This window comes from Coregonus clupeaformis, chromosome 21, assembly GCF_020615455.1.
Source record: "Coregonus clupeaformis isolate EN_2021a chromosome 21, ASM2061545v1, whole genome shotgun sequence".
In the NCBI taxonomy this organism is placed as follows: Eukaryota; Metazoa; Chordata; class Actinopteri; order Salmoniformes; family Salmonidae; genus Coregonus; species Coregonus clupeaformis.
The window spans coordinates 13,705,157-13,722,805 of record NC_059212.1 but is presented as its reverse complement, the minus strand read 5'-3'; the positions used below and the strand labels follow the sequence as shown (position 1 = coordinate 13,722,805).

General features: G+C 42.2%; 2 protein-coding genes across 3 annotated transcripts in view; one reads left to right on the top strand and one right to left on the bottom strand.

The window, feature by feature from the left end:
* Nucleotides 1-1,542: 1,542 nt before the first annotated feature.
* Nucleotides 1,543-5,192, bottom strand: LOC121534952 (leptin receptor gene-related protein). The gene is made up of 4 exons (XM_041841586.2): nucleotides 5,078-5,192; nucleotides 4,372-4,447; nucleotides 3,894-4,080; nucleotides 1,543-3,428 (listed from the first exon to the last, which is right to left on the bottom strand). The coding sequence occupies exons 1-4, from the start codon at nucleotides 5,091-5,093 to the stop codon at nucleotides 3,312-3,314; spliced, it is 396 nt and encodes a 131-aa protein (XP_041697520.1). The 5' UTR covers nucleotides 5,094-5,192; the 3' UTR covers nucleotides 1,543-3,311.
* Nucleotides 5,193-5,637: 445 nt separating this feature from the next.
* Nucleotides 5,638-17,649, top strand: part of LOC121534951 (tyrosine-protein kinase JAK1-like) — a 29,309-nt gene continuing 17,297 nt past the window's right edge. Inside the window, exons 1-13 of one of the 2 annotated variants that reach the window (XM_045206216.1) lie at nucleotides 5,638-5,693; nucleotides 6,389-6,566; nucleotides 7,036-7,240; nucleotides 7,558-7,681; nucleotides 11,288-11,438; nucleotides 11,561-11,724; nucleotides 11,887-12,088; nucleotides 12,284-12,436; nucleotides 12,570-12,752; nucleotides 13,192-13,349; nucleotides 16,329-16,443; nucleotides 16,706-16,895; nucleotides 17,398-17,501. In XM_045206216.1, coding sequence (XP_045062151.1) covers nucleotides 7,057-7,240; nucleotides 7,558-7,681; nucleotides 11,288-11,438; nucleotides 11,561-11,724; nucleotides 11,887-12,088; nucleotides 12,284-12,436; nucleotides 12,570-12,752; nucleotides 13,192-13,349; nucleotides 16,329-16,443; nucleotides 16,706-16,895; nucleotides 17,398-17,501 — 1,728 coding nt within the window. In that variant the 5' untranslated portion in view covers nucleotides 5,638-5,693; nucleotides 6,389-6,566; nucleotides 7,036-7,056. Of the gene's footprint in view, nucleotides 5,694-6,388; nucleotides 6,656-7,035; nucleotides 7,241-7,557; nucleotides 7,682-11,287; nucleotides 11,439-11,560; nucleotides 11,725-11,886; nucleotides 12,089-12,283; nucleotides 12,437-12,569; nucleotides 12,753-13,191; nucleotides 13,350-16,328; nucleotides 16,444-16,705; nucleotides 16,896-17,397; nucleotides 17,502-17,649 lie in introns of both variants that reach the window. The other variant, XM_041841585.2, reaches the window with a different exon arrangement.

The window sequence follows — 17,649 nt, the reverse complement described above, 5'->3', positions numbered from 1 at the left end:
TTTATTTGAACAGTGAGAGAAAGAATAACAACAAAAAAATCCTGAAAAATGCATGTCAGAAATGTTATACATTTTTCATTTTAATGAGGGAAATAAGTATTTGACCCCTCTGCAAGTACTCGGTGGCAAAACCCTTGTTGGCAATCACAAAGGTCAGATGTTTCTTGTAGTTGGCCACCAGGTTTGAACACATCTCAGGAGGGATTTTGTTCCACTCCTCTTTGCAGATCTTCTCCAAGTCATTAAGGTTTCGAGGCTGACGTTTGGCAACTTGAACCTTCAGCTCCCTCCACAGATTTTCTATGGGATTAAGGTCTGGAGACTGGCTAGGCCACTCCAGGACCTTAATGTGCTTCTTCTTGAGCCACTCCTTTGTTGCCTTGGCCGTGTGTTTTGGGTCATTGTCATGCTGGAATACCCATCCACGACCCATTTTCAATGCCCTGGCTGAGGGAAGGAGTTTCTCACCCAAGATTTGACGGTACATGGCCCCGTCCATCATCCCTTTGATGCGGTGAAGTTGTCCTGTCCCCTTAGCAGAAAAACACCCCCAAAGCATAATGTTTCCACTTCCATGTTTGACAATGGGGATGGTGTTCTTGGGGTCATAGGCAGCATTCCTCCTCCTCCAAACACGGCGAGTTGAGTTGATGCCAAAGAGCTCGATTTTGGTCTCAGCTGACCACAACTTTCACCCAGTTCTCCTCTGAATCATTCAGATGTTCATTGGCAAACTTCAGACGGCCTTGTATATGTGCTTTCTTGAGCAGGGGGACCTTGCAGGCGCTGCAGGATTTCAGTCCTTCACGGCGTAGTGTTACCAATTGTTTTCTTGGTGACTATGGTCCCAGCTGCCTTGAGATCATTGACAAGATCCTCCCGTGTAGTTCTGGGATTATTCCTCACCGTTCTCATGATCATTGCAACTTCACGAGGTGAGATCTTGCATGGAGCCCCAGGCCGAGGGAGATTGACAGGTCTTTTGTGTTTCTTCCATTTGCGAATAATCGTACCAACTGTTGTCACCTTCTCACCAAGCTGCTTGGCGATGGTCTTGTAGCCTATTCCAGTCTTGTGTAGGTCTACAATCTTGTCCCTGACATCATTGGAGAGCTCTTTGATCTTGGCCATGTTGGAGACTTTGGAATCTGATTGATTGATTGCTTCTGTGGACAGGTGTCTTTTATACAGGTAACAAACTGAGATTAGGAGCACTCGCTTTAAGAGTGTGCTCCTAATCTCAGCTCGTTACCTGTATAAAAGACACCTGGGAACCAGAAATCTTTCTGATTGAGAGGGGGTCAAATACTTATTTCCCTCATTAAAACGCAAATCAATTTATAACATTTTTGACATGCGTTTTTCTGGATTTTTTGTCTCCTGTGGGACTGTGCCAGCAAACTGCACTTGTTCTGGCTTTCTGTCCCAAAGCTCTCTCTCTCCATGTCAACCCCTTTGTGATGTAAAGCTGCAAAAAGCTGCAAAGATGGACTCAAAAGATGGCCATTGATATATTGACATACTAAAATCAAAGAGGAAATATTATATTTCAATAGTGCTTTAATTAATGTTAGAAAACAGACAATGTATAGGTTTTTGTCAGGAGTTTCAATACAGGTCTCTCTAGTGTTTTGAAAGTGCTGTTGGGTTTTGGGTTCACGCATACAGTACATACTGTCTGTGCAACACAAATACTTAATAATGAACGATAGCTAATGAGACACACAGCACAATACAAAGTAGTTTTTTTCATGATATGAGATCATGCTGCAATTTTGTTAATTAAATTGACCCTTTGCTGAAAACAAGACATTGTTTGTAAGTACAGCATACTTACAGCAACATTAAATCAGTATGAAGTGGTATTGTTACAGTCGGTTATTAATTGGAATATCGCAAAACATAATTCTATAATGACCTATGGGTTCTCAGAAGGCTATACCAATATAGAATGTAAAAAGTGACTCAAACTTTCTATAAGAACTTTTTGAATCAGTAAAAATAGTACATTATACTAGGCACCTGTGGGTAAACAGAAAAGTGGGCACTTCATTAGAACAAACTTCATTAGAACACAAAACTGCTAAACATAATAGTATAAACATTCCATGTGAAAAATCACCATTCATCTACCAATGTAGCCCATGATTCACAAAACCCCATTTTGGCTTCTGTCGTCTGTGAAGACAAACATATTAAAACACATGCATTTCAAAAATACATTCGTTAACATAATAATGGTGTATCACAATTACTCAATTAGAATTAATAATGTGTTTAATAATCATAGACACTCGTCAGAAACCATGGTGGGGGAGTGAATCGTTTCTAACTTATTTTCTTAACTGTCCTTTGGTATTGCTGTAAACATTTTCAGCAAGGCCTAGAATAAGGCTTTTATTTGTCTTGGAGCAAAATGTTTACAATTACAAACTACAGAAACGTTGACTACACCTTGACCCGATTATGTAGTCATACCCAAAGATCATATACAAAAGATATGGAATAACACATACAACCATAAACAAAGGAACACATGTAATCAACTGCAAGAATGAGTAAGGGTAGATCATTTGAAATGCTAATGTTTAAAATAAGCCAGATATATTTTCTAACAGAATACTCCCTGAAAAGAATAGAAACAGAAGTTGGTGATTACAACAAAACTCATTCAACAGTATCCCTTATATGATAAGTTCATTGAAGCATGACGTTTCTGGACGGGACCCTGCTTTTCAATGAATTTCCCTCAGCATTCGGGAGAGAAAAGGCAAAGGGGTTGAAGTGAAAACAGACTAAAAGAGAGATTACAATAAAAACTGATCATGGGTCAGCGAAAAAGGACAGACATCGCAGTGTCATTGTCCATTAACATCCCAGACACACTATTCAGTGCCATCCTCTTTCACCAATCAACCCCTTTCTAATAGGATATTAAATACAGTAAACATCAACTTGGTAAAACGTCCATTAGTAGCAACGTTAGGCCATAGTAGCAGTCCTTTGTTTATCTTATCCGTCCACTGTGTAACCTTGTTAACAGGAATGACTGGCTCACTCTGTCCTCTCTATGTCCCGATCTCAAAATGACCCCTAGATCCTACAGCCTATGCACTTGTAGAGATCAGAGAAGATTTGACTGGTATAAGCAATATGGTGAAACTTCCACCTAGCTAGCCTATCAGAGGGCAAGATGGAGCTATTACCATATTACTTACACCTGTCAAATCCTCTCAGATCTCCACAAGTGCATAGGGTCTAGGGGTCCATTTGGGATTGTGGCTCTGTTTGGCCAGAGATCCACAGACGGTCTACCACTGCTCCCAGCTGAAGTCGTCTCCCCCTCCAAACACCAGGAAGAAGCCCAGGATGGTGAAGAAGATGACAGCGTTGCTGGCCATCACCAGGCCACAGGCCCCCCACTGGATCTGCAAGAGAACAGGATCATGTTCATTGGGCACCAAACTGAAGAAAACGAACTGAAACAGGGATGGACTACCTGGACTTGTCAAATAAGAAAGGTTCATTTTGATTCTCTGTTGCAAAACATTTGAACACTTTTTCTGTTGTGACATTATGAACACGACCTAGATAGAGCACAACTGGTGAATGTGTCTTAATTGCATTTATTAGATGTTAACTACAGCTCTGTTGAAATGTAATAAATAGGTGTACTAACCACCTTCAGTCACCTTAGCTAGTATAGGGTATCATCGGGACTCGTACCATCTACCCTTCACAACTACATGTAATCTAGGATCAGCTCTCCCTACTCAAGTCATTATAACCATTATGAGATTCAACACTTAAACTGACCCTGAACCAGTTATTCATGGCATAAAGCAACTAAACCCAACACATGACAGTCATTGACCATATCAGTTAGGACTCACTAATGCAACCCGGGCCAGTATGATAGGAAGCCCAAACGCAGATACCACAATTCCCGTAGTGAAGAAGTATGCCAGCTCTCTGCATGCGTTGCTGGCCACATCACTGTCATCACTGAGCCTTCTGGATATGAAGGTGGGGATAGGAGAGAGTACGTAGAAGAAAAGGACGAAGAGAGGCCAGTACACCCTGTGAAAACAAATCAGTTGTGCTCATTTTCATTTTGTTTATTTGTCAGAGATCCAGAACATAATATAGCAATCACCATCAGTGTAACACCTCTTGCGGGTCTTTAACCCGGATCACCCAGCCCACACGCAAAACAACTAACCACTGCTCCAATAGGGTTAAACACCTTGGGGTAAAACGTGACACTTATATAGGTATTGCATTGGAGTTAGTTACATAGCTAACTTCCACATGTTGTCCCATTTACCAAGAGTGTCTCACAGATTTCAGAGGTAGGGGGCAAATACGTACCCATATTGATCCAGTGCACAGCTCAACAGGAGGAATGTCAAGCCAATGGCTCCAAAGAAGGACAACCCAACCAGCGCTATAGGATGACAAAAACAGAGATGTTGAGGCAGTTATAACTTTTAGAGACAGGGTACTTAGCAGGATGGATTCTACTCAATAGTCTACCACTCTAAGGAGCCAAATGTCCCATCCAGGGCCAGGGAGTTAAGTAGGCTAACATATGCAACTTATAACAGTGTATTATACTAATAATAAGGTTCTGCCATCATGAAAGTAAATAAAAAGACAAATGTTACAGACACAATTAAGTTACATTATCTTAGGTAGTCTCTCAAGAAAGAGTTTGTCCACAGTTTTCAGTGTGGATTGGCTTCCATCCCCCTCTATTGTGAAATTTTAAGCACATAATTATCAAGTAGCCCAATAAATCGTACTTGAATCTTCATTGTAGGGAAATTCACAAGTAAACTGTATCCTTTTATGTTTAATTTCAATACTGGACAAATTAACATGTAAATGTATTGTAAATGTATTTGTGCACCGTCAATGTATCACAACAAAGAAAAAGTGATATGTGACAGTAACAAGTGGTCGTACGTGTACTCGATACAACTAATGTTGCACTTGATTTGCCAGTGGCGGGAAGAAACGTTTATGGAAACAGGTTAGAGTTTTGTAGAACAAGTGTATATATATATTGTTTTACCTTTAATACCCGCCATAGTCTTAACATTTATTTCAGTTTCTCTTCTTTGAGCTTTGTTTGTTGTGTCGACGGTCGAGACTACTTCCTATTTCCTCCTTTAAACTTTTTCTTTGCATCAGCTGACTTTCTTAAAGGAGCTGTTTCTATTTCTCTCTATAGACGGGTTGGTTGGTTATTTAACAACAATACCAACGCGGGCGCAACAATGTGGCAATTCAGACAGGGTAGGTTTAGATGGTTGACAACTATATTTCGTCTCCAAATGTTTATTGAAAACTAAAAATACATTTTCATAATGAACACTTGTCTCTCAAATACATCGTTACAGTGTTGGTTAGTTAGCTAGTGAATTTTAGCATTGACATGAAATCAGTCAAAACAAGACATGTTATGAAGAACAAGATTAAACTAAAGGTATGATGCCCCACATGGCAGCTTCTTTGTTGCTAGATTTGTGGCCACTCAGAATCATAACAAAGCATGGCTTTCCGGCATTGTGGACACATCATTTCCGTGTCATTGTCATCCAACCAATCTATTTCTACTGTATTTCTATTTCAGAATTGTATGAGCACAACTAGAGTATGTTATGGACCAGTGCACAGAATAATAACTGGTATGCAATACATTTATTTAGTCCTACATTGTCATAGAGACTTTCAGAATGTTTTCATAATTGCATGTTAGGCTAATAAGAGATAATGTAGTGATTCCTAGAGTCAAACAGTCAAAATAGCCCTTGCTGTAAAATTGCCCCTGAATTGGAGTATGTCATTTATAACTGAAATAGACTAGCCCAGGGGTACTCAACTCTTACCCTACGAGGTCCGGAGCATGCTGGTTTTCTGATCTACCTGATAATTAATGGCACACACCTGGTGTCTCGGGTCCCTGATTAGAGAGGAACAACGAAAGAATTCAGTGAAACTGGATTTGAGGTCCAGAGTTGGGTTTGAGGGAACTAGCCTATAGTCCTGGGTCTGTAGTCCAGTACACTTCAATGGTTAATTATGTGGTGCGTTCAGTTCGTTGAACGCTTGCTACGTTGCGGAACGGTTTGTACTGAACGACACGTTTTCCCAAAACGTTATTTTACGTCTTCAACAGACTTTGAGATACGCTTGCTCCCGTTTGGTTTGGTGCGTGTGGCTTGAAGCAATGACTGACGTATTTAAGTCAGTTGCCATGCTGACAGCTTTCACCAACCCACAACCCAACCTTTCCCTATTTTTCAACTGGTCGTTCAGTACAGCACGGTTTCCGTACAGCTGAACACTTCAGAACATATGAACATGCTATTGTTTCCGCTAGATTGAATGACCAAATAACCAATAGACGACTATATGGGCGTGGATTGTCGACATCATTTTCGGGAATTGATACGACGCTTGCCTGGAAGACTCACCGCCGAGACTTGGCAACTTCATTGTGCAGGATTTAAAACAGTTATCAATGATAAATGCTCAGAAAATCATCATAATAGACGAATGTAAGTAGCCTACATTGATATTGGGCGGTTCATGAAAGAGAAAGTTATTTTTCCAGGGATTCGTTGACGGCATAAAGTCACAGACATAGGTGAGTTTCATTATGGGGGTGTTTCATCATAGGTTATTGGCACTGGTCTACTGAATACTCTAAGTAAGATAATTATATTCAGATTGCCCTTAATTCACATACTCAGAGTTGAACCTTCTGCTCTTTGAAGATACACATGGATTTAAATATGAAAAACTTTTTTTTCGCATAAATTATAGATTGTATATGGTTTTGTATGATTTTGTACTCAGCTTTTCACTTTCACTTTCATGTAGCGTATAGTTTTGGATGGATCTGGTTTAGATATATGAACTAAAATGACATCAAAGTCACTTACATATTATGCACTTATTAAAGCCATATAGTAGCCTACTATGGCTTTATTTTCAGCCTCTTAACATTCATCTTCTCTTATTTAGTGAACTCCTTGAAACAAGGCGATGGACATGTGCAGGCAACTGTTGGTAAAGATGAGGAGGAGGAGGAAGGGCAAGTTCACGCCAATCCCTGTATTACCACAGGGCCTCGAGGTCCACTTCTACAAGGGAGACTCTCACCAGCTGGAGTTTCTCAGTGGTTGTTACACTGCTGAGGAGCTGTGCACAGAGGCAGCCAAGAAGTGTGGTGAGTCTGACTCAGTGTTGGCACATACAAAGAAATATATGGATATTAATACAGTAACATAATCATAGTTTATGTCCCCCCCTCTTTGTTCACTCTTGCTCGCTCGCTCACTCGCTCACACAAACAAACACACACACACCTCACACACCTAAATTCTTACTAAGATCTCTCACGCAGACTGAAATTCCAACTAATCCTTCCCCATCCTGACTGGCTCATTTTAATGTGTGTCATGGATAATGAATATGACATGTTATGACATGTAGCAACTGGCTGGTTCTTGTTGAGGGAAATCATACCTCTCTCTCTCTTTTTAGGCATTTCACCTCTTTGCTTCAATCTGTTTGCCCTGTATGACGAGGGCATGAACATCTGGTACCCTCCCAATCACACCTTCAAAATCGAGGAAAGCACCCGCTTAAAGCTCCACTATCGCATGAGGTAAGCATTAGGATATGTTAATCCTCAGTTTGTCACATATTGAAGGAACAAAGCAGAGGGAACCATTTTAGATTGCAGCAGCACTTTGGTCTGCAAATTCACAAACTTGAGATAAAAATGACTTTCTTACAAAAACTTACATTTACATTTACATTTAAGTCATTTAGCAGACGCTCTTATCCAGAGCGACTTACAAATTGGATGAACAGTGTCTGTCCCTTAGCTCCTCAGGGTTAATGGGAATAGCAGCAGACATTCATAAGCTTCATGTTGACCTTCCAGCAGAACTCAATAATATCACAGAAAATAATAACATCATACACAATAGAATTCAACCACCTGGAGAGAGATAGCTAGCCTAGCGTTACCAACAGGAAATTAGATCAATTGGCCAAGCAGTACCACAGGGAAAGGGGATACCTATTCAGTTGCACAACTCAATGCATTCAACCAAAATGTGTCTTCCGCATTTAACCCAACCCCTGCTGCACCTAGGTCAGTAGGACACACAGTGTCCCAATTAGGCTTGGGCGGTATACCGTATATACCATATAATGGGTTATTTGGAAATAGCCACGGGATGGTTTTTCAATACAGTTAATACTATTTCTTTGAAGTTTTTAAAATAAATGTGAATATTTGTTGCTACTTTTTAAGTAAATCCCTCAAGTCAACTTATACGTTAGGAGATAAAGAAGATCGCATTCTTCATTTCACCGGTCACATAATGTTTCATTATGAAGCTTACCGGTAGTCTCCAGTCACGTGGTGTTTGTTCACAAGCACACAACGACGAAAGACCAGAGCCTTGTGAGTCACTCACTGTTGTTCAGCACAAGTCAGGTGATCTAGTTACAGTATGGAATTTACAACAAATGTTTGCCAGCGAGATATCTTATAACTATTAAGTTTACTGTCTAAAATGTGGCAAATGCTTTGGTTTGCTAATTTAGTAGCTAGTTAGCTATCTAGCTAAGTGGTTAACTTCTTCCAAAATAAAGCTTTGCTTGGTAACAGCAGAAAATCCCTTCCCGGAACAAGAGCCTTGCTGTCTAATATTTGTTTTGTGCGTGCAGCAAACTGAGAGTAGCATTTTTTTGTTACTTGTATAACTTTTGCATTTAGTTAGCATTCTATATGGGTTTTTACATGTACTTGTTAGCATTGCTAACCTTCGGATTAGAGGCAGAGTGGGGTTTGAAAATAGCGCTCCTTGTGTTCAGTGCCGGTATTACCGAATATCCCGGTATGGCACAAGGTCGGTATAATAATAATAATAATAATAATATGCCATTTAGCAGACGCTTTTATCCAAAGGGACTTACAGTCATGTGCGCATACATTTTTACGTATGGGTGGTCCCGGGGATCGAACCCACTACCCTGGCGTTACAAGTGCCATGCTCTACCAATTGAGCTACAGAGGACCACATGAAGGTATGATAATCTGGATACCGCCCAAGCCTAGTCTCAATACTCAACAGTGGCTTCCTCTCACTGGCTAGAACCTATCCTACTAGTGTCGGATCAAGCCGGGTGAAGAAAAGGAAAGAAGGAAAGGAGACAAGTAAAGGAGGCCACTGTAGAGTATTGAGATAAAGCCATTGCCTCATTTTCAGTTCTGGCTTGAAAGCATTTTAAACATGTGAGATGGGACGAGGTGGTGGTAGAAGAGGTTACATTATTTATCTTCAAATATTTTGGTGTGCTACAAGTCCTGTATAACATGTTTCAAAGCTGTTGATAGACTGCTGCAGACAGATTGACTGAAAGTCTGAATATAATAATAATAATAATAAGTCTTACTATAATAATACTGACTACAGTATATAATCTGAAATGTAACCATACTGGTAGTGGTCACCAACTGGTCGATCTTCAAGGCATTCCTAGTCGATCACCAACGATAAAGGCCTGTTGCGCTGTTGGTGGTAGATGCACTTGATTCAGAAGTCCTGTTCACCGGGTAGGCAAAGTATTCCCAGTTTGAACCATTTCATATGTCTGAAAAGACAAACTCCGCCTACCTGGCAGACCGGGAGATCTGTGGCTAAATTGAGTGTGCCTACTGTGCTGGCCAATCAGATAGCTCAAATCACTGTGTCTACCTACAGCTTCCACGACCCCGGCCACAGACTAGCCTACGTGAGATTTCATAACTTTTAAAACCATGACCAGAGAGAGACTGTCAAAGAATACAGCAAAGAGCTGCTGTTTTTATGAGTGTCTAAGTTTTATTAAGCACTATTACAAAACGTAAAGCGCGCAATTCCCTCTACTTCCACTCACGCTGCAATGAATGAGTAGCCAAGTATATCGATAGCCCTGCATTTTTATTATTATTAGCAGCTCGTTGTATCTATTTTAATGTCGAGGAGTATTTCACTTTCTTTGGTCATAGGAACAACCTGAATTTATGCCTGAGGCAGATGCGGTGCGACTTGAGTTTCGCCATCAGTTGAAAGATTGTGTCCCCTCTTTCTGGTCAATCTCACCTGAGGAAAGGAGAGAGCAGTGACCGTGAGAGGCGGACCCTCTGCTGCTCTCTCCCTCCCTCCATTGAGACTAATACTGTGTTCAAAAGAACTGAAATCTCCGACTTCTGAGCGTTCAAGACAACTGGGAACTCAGAAAAAAAACTAGATCCGACTGGGGAAAATAGTTTTGAACGGTCATCCAACTCGGTAACTCTGGCATCTTCCTAGCGCTCCGACTTTCTGACCTGAAAGCACCATACCCATCTGATGTAGGTACCACACCTCCAGTAAAATAAAAAAGCAAATTATTAGCATTTATGCTCAGCTGTGCCTCGCAGGTGCTACACCAACTGATCTATTTGTTATCAAAGCTTGAGTTTTGAAATATAATAAGGTCTGAGGAGAACAATATTGGCAGGCCAGGCATATAGCCAATATGCTGTGATAATGTATTAGGCCTACTGCACAAACCTCATTCCTACAGAACTGTTAGGTTAATGTAAAAAATTTTAAGTAAAGTTTAAAAGAATCTGAGTGGTAGATCTCAGCTTGCTTTTTGACTGCAAAAGTGATCTTGACTCAGAAAAGGTTGGTGACCACTGGACTAGTTGATATGTATTATGTACTGAATGGAGTTCTCCTTAAGTTTGATAAGGGGGCTGAGACACAGGCAGCATCTCAAATGAAACCCTATTCCCTAAATAAGGTGTCATTTGGGATGCAAACCCAACCCCTACGTAATGCCAACGTAATGCAACCTGTGTCACCCTTGGCCCGGACTCACAGAGTAGGATGAAGTGGTCCCTAGTAGACACTGATCTTAGGTCAGTTTTGTGTTTTCCATCCTAACAGTAAAGGTTAGCATTGGGAGAGAGTGAGCTGATCCTAGATCTGTAGTTAAGGTCAACTTCTACCCAGAGCTACACAGGCTGGCACAGCAGGGGTCTGGGAGGTTGGGTGGTGCCCCCTAGCTGGTGAGGAGGACTGTGTGCAGGAGAATGGGAGGAAGAGGAGGAGAAGGAGATATTCTTCCTCCTCCTGGTGAGACACTAGCGATATCGCAATATCACTGGAATGATGATGATAAGCAACTCATACTGACATTGAAATACCCTCATCTCTTTAAAAAGGTTCTACTTCACCAACTGGCATGGTGCGAATGAGAGTGTGCCACGTGTTTGCAGACACACCCTCAAGAGAAAGAACGACAATGGGCAGAAGACCAAATCAGGGGGTACTGCACTCCTTGACGCTGCCTCACTGAATTATCTGTTTGCCCAGGTATAATTTTGTACATCAAAATAGTTTCATACAGTTTAAAACAGTTATATCCTCAAATGTAGAGTTCTAGCATACACAATCATATATCCTGATTCATGTGTTTGTGCATTTGATTTTCCCAGGGTCAGCATGACTTCCTGAAGGGGTGGGCCGCAGTGCCTAACCCTCAGAATGAAAAGGAGGCCCACTGTATTGAGAATGAGTGCCTGGGGATGGCAGTGTTGTCTATCACACACCATGCCATGGAGAAGAACATCGGCAACCCAGATTTAGCAGGACGGATCAGGTAACTAATCATCACTCACAAAGAATTTCAGAATTAAGCTGGTGTTACTGTCGGTTTACCATCTTTCTTATACACACTCATGCACACACACACTCTCAGCACACACACACACACACACACACACACCCCTGACTCAACCAAATATCTTTCCATCCCACCCAGCTATAAGAAATACATCCCAGAGAGCGTGAACCAAATCATCAAGCAGCGGAACTTCCTGATACAACTCCACATCTCCCGGGTGTTCCAGCACTTCCTTAACGAGTTCAACAAGACAGTGCAGATCAACAACGTCAACACCCATGACATCAAGGTCAAATACTTGGCTACGCTGGAGACGCTGACATGTGGGTTCGGCTGTGAGGTGTGTAGCTAGATGTATTACAGTACCCATAATGCTCTGTGTAACCATGTTTGCAGACATGCTATTAATTAACGAAAGATTGGCATTGGGCCAAAGACAGAACCAAGTGGTACTCCAAAAGTCTGTAAGGTACTCTATGTGTAAAGAGGTTCCTGAAGCTAACACAATGGTGTCCTGTCTCATTATCAATACAAGATATACAAGCCAGAAGTTCTCAGTGTGACTGACAGCGAAGGGGAGATCGAAGGAACACCCACTTCCTGTAACCAGGGTCAGCCCACCCAGTACCAAGTCCTTGTGTCTGGAAATACAGGGATCAAGTGGCGGAGGATGCAACAGAATGTGACAGTGAGTATATTATTTTGTAGTTTAGAATGTGTAAATTATGGCACACATTGTATCTATCATTATTATCTAAGTATCACCTGCTATGTTGTTTTATAAAGAGATACATTTTTTATAATGTTAATCTATTTCTCAGAATACATGGACTGCCAAAGAGAAGAAAAAATCCAAAAAGTACAAAACCGACATCAACTGGAAGAACAAATCAGCTCAAGACGTTTCGAATGACTGGAAAACCTTCTCCGATTTCTATGAGATTACACACATCAACATCAAGGGCTCCACAGTCACTGTCCACAAGCAGGACAACAAAAGGATGGTAAAGTTTCATTGTTTTAAAGGTGCAATATGCAGAAATTGCTGCGCCATTTCCTGGTTGAAAAAATTCTAATAGTTTGCCTAATTTCAGTTAATGTGACAAAACAAGCAATGTAGAGAATCATTGTACCATCTAAACCGCTGTGAAATATATTTTTAATAACCAAAATATTGTATTTTCAGCTGTTTGAAACTGGTGAACAAAACCGAAAGTAAGAGACGCAAAAACTAAACTTAAGAACGAGAAGCATTGAATTTGATGGGGTCTCCCAAAAAGTTACATATTGCAGGTTTAAGCTTTAGAGGAAACTTAAGCATTCGATAATGCTGAATATCTGAAGGAGCAATCTTGAATGAGGCTCCGTCAGTGTATACTCTTGTACCCATTTTCTCTTTCATATTGGACATGCATGTTTGTTGTCGCTCTATCTCCACTACAGGAACTGAGACTGGGTTTCCATGCAGAGGCATTGTCTTTTGCCACCCTCATTGATGGATACTTCCGTCTGACAGTGGATGCACATCACTTTCTGTGTACAGACGTGGCCCCTCCCTCTGTGGTGCGGAACCTGCAGGAAGGCTGTCATGGTCCAATCAGGTGAGTTTAAATATTCCCATTGTTAGGTTATAAACGAACCGAACTGACGATTAGTAAAGCTCAACCAAGTTTATTCACCCACTGGGTCACACAGCTGCATAAGACAAAGACATGTTTCCACCAGCACAAGTATATATACCCCAATTTGGGTGAAGTATCCTCCTTCCCTCTAAACATTACATGTTTATTGCTAGGCAGGAAGTTAAGTGATGCAGGCAATAAACTGTTCCTTCTCCCTTAATGTGACCTGATCTGACCTCATTCCTCAAGCCTCACTGATACACAGCTATCCACCCTTAGCAGTGACTGCAACCATGTGATTGCTTCCACCATATACATTCCTCCTACAGATAACCATTAACTTCTGGTGTAGGAACCAGACTATGGCACTCCTCATTTCCATAGGATAGTTGATGATTGAACAATAACATGTTCTGCCAGTACTTACATGTCCTGCATTCTTCTCTCTCCCTCTGTGGCATGATTTAAGGATATTTCTAGTTTATAAGTCAGAACCCATCACCATTCATTGGTTAGAGAAAATGTAAATATTAGTAAAATACAACATTTTTGTAATACAGTCAATTTGTCCGATTATACAGATACACTGCTCAAAAAAATTAAGGGAACACTAAAATAACACATCCTAGATCTGAATGAATGAAATAATCTTATTAAATACTTTTTTCTTTACATAGTTGAATGTGCTGACAACAAAATCACACAAAAAGTATCAATGGAAATCAAATGTATCAACCCATGGAGGTCTGGATTTGGAGTCACCCTCAAAATTAAAGTGGAAAACCACACTACAGGCTGATCCAACTTTGATGTAATGTCCTTAAAACAAGTCAAAATGAGGCTCAGTAGTGTGTGTGGCTTCCACGTGCCTGTATGACCTCCCTAAAACGCCTGGGCATGCTCCTGATGAGGTGGCGGCTGGTCTCCTGAGGGATCTTCTCCCAGACCTGGACTAAAGCATCCACCAACTCCTGGACAGTCTGTGGTGCAACGTGGCGTTGGTGGATGGAGCGAGACATGATGTCCCAGATGTGCTCAATTGGATTCAGGTCTGGGGAACGGGCGGGCCAGTCCATACCATCAATGCCTTCCTCTTGCAGGAACTGCTGACACACTCCAGCCACATGAGGTCTAGCATTGTCTTGCATTAGGAGGAACCCAGGGCCAACCGCACCAGCATATGGTCTCACAAGGGGTCTGAGGATCTCATCTCGGTACCTAATGGCAGTCAGGCTACCTCTGGCGAGCACATGGAGGGCAGTGCGGCCCCCCAAAGAAATGCCACCCCACACCATGACTGACCCACCGCCAAACCGGTCATGCTGGAGGATGTTGTAGGCAGCAGAACGTTCTCCACGGCGTCTCCCGATTGTGTCACGTCTATCACATGTGCTCAGTGTGAACCTGCTTTCATCTGTGAAGAGCACAGGGCGCCAGTGGCGAATTTGCCAATCTTGGTGTTCTCTGGCAAATGCCAAACGTCCTGCACGGTGTTGGGCTGTAAGCACAACCCCCACCTGTGGACGTCGGGCCCTCATACCACCCTCATGGAGTCTGTTTCTGACCGTTTGAGCAGACACATGCACATTTGTGGCCTGCTGGAGGTCATTTTGCAGGGCTCTGGCAGTGCTCCGCCTGCTCCTCCTTGCACAAAGGCGGAGGTAGCGGTCCTGCTGCTGGGTTGTTGCCCTCCTACGGCCTCCTCCACGTCTCCTGATGTACTGGCCTGTCTCCTGGTAGCGCCTCCATGCTCTGGACACTACGCTGACAGACACAGCAAACCTTCTTGCCACAGCTCGCATTGATGTGCCATCCTGGATGAGCTGCACTACCTGAGCCACTTGTGTGGGTTGTAGACTCCGTCTCATGCTACCACTAGAGTGAAAGCACCGCCAGCATTCAAAAGTGACCAAAACATCAGCCAGGAAGCATAGGAACTGAGAAGTGGTCTGTGGTCACCACCTGCAGAACCACTTCTTTATTGGGGGTGTCTTGCTAATTGCCTATAATTTCCACCTGTTGTCTATTCCATTTGCACAACAGCATGTGACATTTATTGTCAATCAGTGTTGCTTCCTAAGTGGACAGTTTGATTTCACAGAAGTGTGATTGACTTGGAGTTACATTGTGTTGTTTAAGTGTTCCCTTTATTTTTTTGAGCAGTGTATTTGTGTCATTAACCACGTTTCCATCCACAGTTTTTATGAGAGTAAAGTCACACCATATAAAAAAATAAAATAATGACAGCTGTGATGGAAACAGGACGTTTCGGTACAATTTTATAAATGCTGACAGATAATTTGTTTGTTTGACATAGTGGGATCATATCGAAGAGAACTTGGAGTCACGCGATGATATGGTGTGTGGTCCTCCTGCTATGATGCGGGAAACCATGCAGTTTATTCAGCTACAGATTAAATAAATTATGATGAACTTCACAGGGTGGTGAAAATGCCCGGTGATGAGCTTGATGCGCCTTTCCAATCAATATCGAGGGTCTTATTCTGGTGACATGATGATCGATGCTTGACTGCCATTTAACAAATACAAATATTCTCGCTCTTATCCATAATAATCTCATGTAGACTAGCCTACCTGCACAGCCTTCTGCAAGCTGTTGGCTAGAGCGCACATGCCAAGACCAGAGTAGGCACATTTGCTATTTAACGGAACAACTATTGGTCGAGTTGAAAATGAAACAACTTTAGAGTTTTACGAGCGGAAAAGTACATTTTCTGTGCACTACTTCATCACGCACTGATTGTTATTCGCAACAAGTCAGTTTGGTGGAAACACACCACTTGTTGGAACATTTGCATATTTTGGAATATTCGCATGGAAATCTGTCGCCAATTGGATGGAAACCTAGCTACTGACACAATAATACTTCTATACTAGTGTAGAACTGAGTTGATTCACCCCTTTTCCCATGATCCAATTTGGCCCCTCCCCCTCCAGCATGGACTACACCTCCCACAAGCTGCGCCAGGAGGGCGGGGAGGAGGGCATGTACGTGCTGCGCTGGAGCTGTATCGACTATGACCACATCCTCCTGACTGTCAAATGCAACCAAGTACATTACCACTTCCACCATCTGCCTCACCCACAGTCATATAGACATGTATACAGCCACTATCATTTTAAGACAATCATACATTTGAACATTTTTGTGAGGCTTTCTCGCTTTTAAAAACCTGGTGGCGCTATCTTGTTAGTCACCATTATTTGACTGAACTGAATTGTGACAATTTGTTGCTGTAAAAATGGCTGGTGTAAATCAACTGGCTTGATTACTCTCTGTACTCCTTCTCCTCCTCTTGGCTCTTCTGCTGTAGGTGGACCTGACCGATAACCGTCCGTACCGTAGCTTTAAGATCGAGGTGGGGCCGGAAGGTTACGTCCTGAGTGGTACAGTCCTGAGGCAGCCCTCTCTCAGGGAGCTGATGGAACAGCTGAGGGGCCAGAGCCTCAGTACAGACAAAGTCATCATCCAGCTCCGCAAGGCCTGCCCTCCCCAGCCCAGAGGTATGGTATGATACCCTGCCCCAATACTACACACTTAGAAAAAAAAGGTGCTATCTAGAACCTAAAAGGGTTCTTCGGCTGTCCCCATAGAAGAAGCCTTTTTGGTTCCAGGAACAACCCTTTTGGTTCCCTTTCCACAGAGGGTTCTATATGGATCCCAAACGGGTTCTACCTGTAACCAAAAAGGGTTCTACCTGTAACCAAAAAGGGTTCTATCTGGAACCAAAAAGGGTTATGGGGACAGCTGAATAACCCCTTTGGAACCCTTTTTTCTAAAGTGTATCACCACGGCACCTAATGCTTTATCAGGTTTGGCACCTTATGCCATACAATACACCAGACCAGGATGTGCTCTTCTCTTTATACCACTATCAAACAGGAAATGTTGCTCAGTAACAGTAGTTTTCCTGAATTCGGCAGCTCTGTCACCTGTTCTCACTTCAGAAGGAGATGATTGGTGTGTGTCTATTGTTTCCTATTTCAGTTTTTTTGTTTGTTTCAGAAATGTCTAACCTGCTACTAGTGACAAAGAGAGCGGCGGAGCCGACGTACCCCGTACAGAGTCATGTCGTCTTCCACAAGATCCTCAACAAGGACATAGTGCAGGTGTGCGTGTGTGTCTGTCTGCTTGTGTGGATTAAGTATGTGCATGTGTGTTTGCATGTTAGCCTTCACTATGTGTTTACAGTATGTTTGTGTGCACAGGATGCCCTACGCTGACAATACTACTTTTTAATTCATTCCTTTGATCTAC